The sequence below is a fragment of the Rhinopithecus bieti genome, unplaced genomic scaffold (genome assembly GCF_001698545.2).
Source record: "Rhinopithecus bieti isolate Rb0 unplaced genomic scaffold, ASM169854v2 scaffold_15803, whole genome shotgun sequence".
Lineage (NCBI taxonomy): Eukaryota > Metazoa > Chordata > Mammalia > Primates > Cercopithecidae > Rhinopithecus > Rhinopithecus bieti.
This window is the reverse complement of record NW_016808345.1, coordinates 40,046-46,657: the sequence shown is the minus strand read 5'-3', so window position 1 is coordinate 46,657 and position 6,612 is coordinate 40,046. Positions and strand designations below refer to the sequence as shown.

At 43.8% G+C, this 6,612-nt stretch overlaps 1 protein-coding gene across 1 annotated transcript in view; it reads left to right on the top strand.

The window, feature by feature from the left end:
• LOC108538470 (arylsulfatase F) overlaps positions 1-6,612 on the top strand; it is an 84,169-nt gene that overhangs the window by 41,638 nt on the left and 35,919 nt on the right. Inside the window, exon 4 of the mRNA XM_017886577.1 lies at positions 2,855-3,015. Within this exon, the coding sequence (XP_017742066.1) occupies positions 2,855-3,015 (161 nt within the window). The remainder of the gene's footprint in view (positions 1-2,854; positions 3,016-6,612) is intronic.

The following is a 6,612-nucleotide window of genomic DNA, read 5'->3' as shown; positions in this document are numbered from 1 at the left end:
CTGTGTTGTTGAAGATTATTGGATTTCCTTCTTCATAAATTCATAAATGTATACATATTTATGAATATATATTTATATATTCAATTACATATATTCATAAATATATAAATGTGAATATGTATATTCAGTAGAATTCATTCTGTTTTCCTAATTTGGGGAGCCAACAGATTCTTTAAGGTGATGAGCTTGTGTTTTTAACAATGGGCATTCTGAAAGAAGAAAAACAGATATGAAAAAACTCAGAGCTTTGTGGTGGATTATAGAAGCCATCTGTATTAGTCGTTCTTATACTGAGCTTAGGAGTGCATCATTATAAGACATACATCATACACTTTTAAGATCATTGCATTGTGTGACTAACAGATGCTGAAGGGAGTCATCACAGTTTTCGACAACAGAGCTAAGAGTCATGAAAAAGTAGTCGCCAAAAATCAACCATTACTTATGAGAAAAGAAGGGAGGACTCACCCAAAAGCACAGAAACGCGGTGTCCATAAATAGCAGATATTTACAGAGAGTATGTTAGCGTGGGATATTGGTGTTTTGCTGAAAATACTAGCAATTTGAGAAGTGAGATTATAATGCGAAATCTAAAAGCAGGCACATGTGCCCCAGGAATGCAGTTTACAATTTTTTTTCTTTGCAAAATAAATAATGTTTTAAAAGTCGGTAGGTGACTTCCATATCTGAAAAAAAAATTAGATACGCACCTTGGTACAGCTGGAAATTCTTCTTGCACCAGTTACCTGTCATAATTTCTCTCATGAATAAATGTAGAACTCATTATATTTTATTTTCATCCAAGAGGAGAGTGACTCTTTTTCCAGAAGTCTCTCCGGCCTCCAGAAGTCTCTTGTTAAATTATTTTTTAACTGACGAATTACTGTTGTGTGTATTTCTGGTGTACCTCATGATATTTGGATCCATGGATCCATTGTGGAATAGCTAAATCAAGCTAATTAACATGCACAACCACACATACTTATGATTTATATGTGGTGAGAATGGTTAAAATTATGGCATTTCAAGAATAGAATACATTCTTATTAACTATAGTCACCACAATCTGCAGCAGATGTCTTAAATTTATTCCTCTATGTGAGGAATAAATCAAATAGAGGATTCATTCATGTTTGGCTCCGTGAAACATTGTGTCCTTTAACCTACCTGTTCTCGACCCTCACCCCAGCCCCTGATACCCACCATTCTACTGTCTACTTCTGAGTTTGCTATTTTAGATTCCACACATAAGTGAGATCACGCGATGTTTGTCTCTCTGTGCTTGGCTTTATTCATTTAATCTAATACCCTTCCAGTTCATCTGTGTTGTCAAAAATGATGGGATTTCCTTCTTTTGGATATTTAATCATATGACAGTTTTGCAACCTATGTAGACTGCAGGGAAATGTATCTATCAAACCGATGGGTGGGTGGTCTGTAAGTAGTCAGGCATAAGTAAGGTCTGTAAGCAATTAGCCTCGATGAATCAGACCCCATCCCTCAAGCATTTTATTTTGTAAGGCTGTAGTACAGTGAGTGGACACCATATAGCAGCACCCAGGTATACGATCCCCGCAGAACAACAGCTGCCTGGAATCTCAGTTATACTTCACCTTGACACGGGCAAAAAAGAAAAATGAACTCCGTGTGCAGTTACCTGCTCTGGGCACCTGGAAATCATAACAAACAGAGATGTTGTTTATCTTCAGATCTCCCTGTCTGTCTCTCTGTCTCTCTCTCTCTCTCTCTCCTCTTTCTGTTTCTCCATCTCTTTCTATGCCTGTCTGTGTCACCCCTCTCTGTCTGCTTGTGTCTCTATCTCTCTCTGATTGTCTCTCTCTGTCTCCCTCTCTCCTTGTCTATCTCATTCTATCCATTTCTTCCTATCTCTTTCTGTCTCTCTCCCTCTCTCTGTCCTTCTGTTTCCATCTCTTTCTGTCTCTCCATCTCTTTCTATGTCTGTCTCTGTCTCCCCCCTTTCTCTGTCTGCTTGTCTCTCTTTCTATGTCTCCCTCTGATTGTCTCTCTGTCTCCATGTCTCTCTATCTCATTCTATCCATTTCTTTCTCTCTTTCTGTCTTTCCTTCTCTCTCCCTCTCTCTGTCTTTCCATCTCTCTCCGTCTCTTTCTATCTTCTTTTCTCTTTCCATTTCTTTTTCTGTATCTCTCTCTCTCTTTCTCTCTTTCCATCTCTCTCTTTATGTTTGTCTCTCTCTGTCTTTCTTTCTGTCTCCCTCCATCTGTCTCTCTTTTTCCACCTCTCTTTCTGTTTCTCTCTGTCTCCCTCCCTCTGTTTATCTCTTTCTTTCCATTTCTGTCTCTCTCTCCCTGTCTCTCTCTTAAACTCTGTATGTCTCTTTCCACCTCTCTCTTTCTATTTCTCTCTCTCTTTCTCTCTCTCATCTTCTCTCTGTTTGTCCCTCTCTGTCTTTCTCTGTCTCCCTCTTTCTGTCTGTCTCTTTCTCTCTCCCTCTTTCTGTCTCTTTCTCTCTCCCTCTTTCTATCTCTTTCTCTCTCCCTCTGTCTGTCTCTCTCTTTCCATCTCTTTCTGTTTCTCTCTGTGTGTCTTACCCTTTGTCTCTTTCTCTCTCTCTCTCTCTTCATCTCTCTCTTTCATCTGTCTCTTTCTGTCCTTCTCTGTTGCTCTCTTTCTCATCTCTCTCCCTCTCTTATCCTTTCTTTCTGTCTCTCTCTCTCTGCCTTGCTTTCTGGGTCTCTCCCTCTCTCCCTGTCTGTTTCTCCTCTCTCTTTCCACCTGTGCCTTTCTGTTTGTCTTTCTCTCACTCTTCTTCTCTGCTTCCCCTGCCCCCCACCTTTTCCTTCTCTCCAACACACCTTGCCTCTCCCGCTTCAGGACGCCTCACATTGACCGCCTTGCCAGGGAAGGCGTGCGACTGACTCAACACATCTCGGCCGCCTCTCTCTGCAGCCCAAGCCGGTCAGCGTTCTTGACGGGAAGATACCCCATCCGATCAGGTATGCAAACTGGCGGGCTCTGCTGGACTCTGCCCTCATGTTAGGATGAGAGGAAATAAAAATGTGGCTTGACTACGTTAACAAGTAAAAAAGGGCTGGGCACGATGGCTCATGCCTGTAATCCCAGAACTTGGGAGGCCAAGGTGGGAGGATTGCTTGAGCCCAGGAGTTTCAAACTAGCTTGGGAAACAGAGCAAGACCCCATCTCCACAAAAAAATGTTTTAATTAGTTGAGCATGGTGGTATGCGCCTGTGGTCCCAGCTACTTGGGAGGCTGAAGTGGGAGGATCGCTTGAGCCCAGAAGTTTGAGGCTGCAGTGAGTGTGATCACAGCATTGCACTCTAGCCTTGTTGATAGAGCATGTCTTAGAAAGAAAAAAAAAAAGATACAAAGAAAAGAAAAAGCACACATGTACATAGATGCACTGGCATACACAGCTACCACCGTCCACCTCAAAATCACTGCACTTCTAAGAGATGCAAGATCACCCTGTGTGACTGAGTTGTCTTTTGATGCAATGACAGCTTTTTACCTGAATTCCAAGTCATAAGGTGTACGTTTGAGTTTCCCGGGTCAACAAAGATAAGCTCTCTTGGAATGAAATAATTAACACCACATGTGTTTACACATTCAGTCTGTCACCAAAAAATATATTTTTTTTCTTTCAAACCACAAAGTCATGGCTGGGCACGGTGGCTCATGCCCGTAATCCCAGCACTTTGGGAGGGTGGATCACTTGAGGTCAGGAGTTTGAGCCCAGCCTGGCCAACATGGTGAAACCTTGTCTCTACTGAAAATACAAAAATTAGCCAGGTGTGGTGGCATGCACCTGTAGTCCCAGCTACTCAGGAGGCTGAGGCAGGAGAATCGCTTGAATCCGGGAGGCAGAGGTTGCAGTGACCCGAGATTGTGCCACTGCATTCCAGCCTGAGTGACAGAGCGAGACTCTGTCTCAAAACAAACAAACAGCAACAACCAAAAACCCACAAAGTCATAAACCAAGAAATAGCTATCTGATTTTTGGACAACTTTCATCACAACATTTTACCCATGGAGACAGTAGTATTATCCCTTTGCTCAATTTATATCAACTTTATTTTATTTATTATTATTATTATTATTATTGAAGTGGAGTCTCGTTCTGTTACCCAGGCTGGAGTGCGGTGGTGCAATCTCGGCTCACTGCAACCTCTGCCTCCTGAGTTCAAGCGATTCTCCTGCCTCGGCCTTCTGAGTAGCTGGAATTACAGGCACGTGCCATGAGGCCCGTCTAATTTTTGTATTTTTAGTAGAGATGGGGTTTTGCCATATTGGCCAGGCTGGTCGCGAACTCCTGACCTTAGGTGATCCACCCACCTCGGCCTCCCAGAGTGCTGGGATTACAGGTGTGAGCCACCGCGCCTGGCCATATATCAATTTTAGATAAAACAAAAATGAAACGAGAAGAAGGAAATTATCCTAAGCTCTAATTGTCATGTTCTCGTTACTTTTTAATTTATTACTATTATTTTGAGACAGGGTCTTGCTCTGTTGCCCAGGATGGAGTACAGTGGTATAATCATGGCTCACTGCAACCTCAACCTTTCAGGCTCAGGTGATCCTCCCACCTCAGCTTCCTAAGTAACTGGGACCACAAGTGTGCACCACTATGCCTGGCTAATTTTTAAACTACTTAGGGTCTTGCTGTGTTCCCCAGGCTGGTCTTGAACTCCTGAACTCAAGCCATCCTCCCTTTTTGGCCTTCAAAAGTGCTGGGATTACAGACATGAGCAACTGCACCCAACCTGGTGACTTTTTGTTTGTTTGTTTTGTTTTTTACTTTTGAGATAGGGTCTCCCTTTGTTGCCCAGGCTGAAGTGCAGTGTCACAATCTCAGTTCATTGCAGCCTCAAACTCCCGGGCTCAAGCGATTCTCCCTCCTCAGCCTCCTGAGTAGCTGAGCTTACAGGCACCCACCAGCATGTCCGGCTAATTTTTGATGGAGAAGCGTCTCACCATGTTAACCAGGCTGGTCTCGCATTCCTGCGCTCAAGTGATCCGCCCACCTCAGCCTCCCAAAGTGCTGGGATTTTAGGCATGAGCCACCGCGCCTGGCCAAAATTCGCTGTTTTAAAGTGTGCAATTCAGTCGCTTGTAGCTCTTTTCCAATACTGTACAACCATCACCTCTATCAAATTCTAGAACATTTCCATCACCCACAAAGGAGATCTTGTCACCATGAAGCAGTCGCTCCCCATTCTCCCTTCTCCCAGGCCCTGGTCACCAAGAATCCACTTCCCATCTCTATGAACATGTCTGTCCTGGACATTTCACATAAAAGGAATCATACAGTATGTGACAGTCTGTGACTGACTTCTGTCACTGAGCATAATGTCTTATGGTAGCCTGGGCCAGAGCTTCATTTATTTTTATTTTGCATACTGTTCCCTCGCATGGGTTCACTACAGTTTCTCCATCCATTCATCAATTGATGGACAACAAGATGGCTCTACCCTTTAGTGACTGTGAGGGATATAGCTGTGAACATACATGTGCAAGTTTTTCTTTGAATACCAGTTTTCAATCCTTTTGAGTTCCTCAGGAACCTCAATTCTTTTGATATTCCCCAAGAGTGAAATTGTTGGGTTGCATGGTTCTATTTTTTTTTTTTTTTTTTTGAGATGGAATTTCACTCTTGTTGCCCAGTCTGGAGAGCAGTGGCACAATCTTGGCTCACTGCAACCTCTGGCCCTGGATTCAAGTGATTCTCCTGCCTCAGCCTCCCAAGTAGCTGGGATTACAGGGATGTACCACCATGCCTAGCTAATCTTGTATTTTTAGTACAGACCGGGTTTCACCATATTGGTCAGGCTGGTCTCGAACTCCTGACCTCAGGTAATTCTCCTGCCTCGGCTCTCCAAAGTGCTGGGATTACAGGTGTGAGTCACCACATCCAATCATATGGTTCTATTTTTAAAGGTGAGGGAAGTGGGCTGGGGCACAGTGGCTCACACCTGTAATCCCAGCACCTTAGGAAGCTGAGGAGGGCAGATCAGTTGAGGTCAGGAATTCAAGAATAGCCTGGCCAACATGGTGAAATCCCGTCTCTACCAAAAATACAAAATTAGCTGGACATGGTGGTACTTACCTGTAATCCCAGCTACTTGGGAGGCTGACACAGAAGAATTGCTTGAACCCGGGAGGCAGAGGTTGCAATGAGCTGAGATTGCGCCACTGCACTCCAGTCTGGACAGCAGAGTGAGACTTCATCTCAACAACAACAACAACAACAAAAGATAGAGAAAAAAAGCTGAGGGAAGTGGTCTTTGCTTGTGGGGACAGATGCCGTACTTTAATGCCAGATTGTGTGGATTCCAGATAGCGGTTCTTGAAGGCAGAATAAAATCGAACGTATCATGTATCAACCCTACTGCCAGTCTGCTGACACTGACTTTGGAAGAGAAGAAAGTAAAGGTCTTTTCTGGCTGGGTGTGGTGGCTCATGCCTGTAATCCCAGCACTTTGGGAAGCCAAGGTGGGCAGATCACGAGGTCTGGAGATGCAGACTATCCTGGTCAACATGGTGAAACTCTGTCTGTACTAAAAACACAAAAATTAGCTTGGTGTGGTGGCATGCACCTGTACTCCCAGCTACTT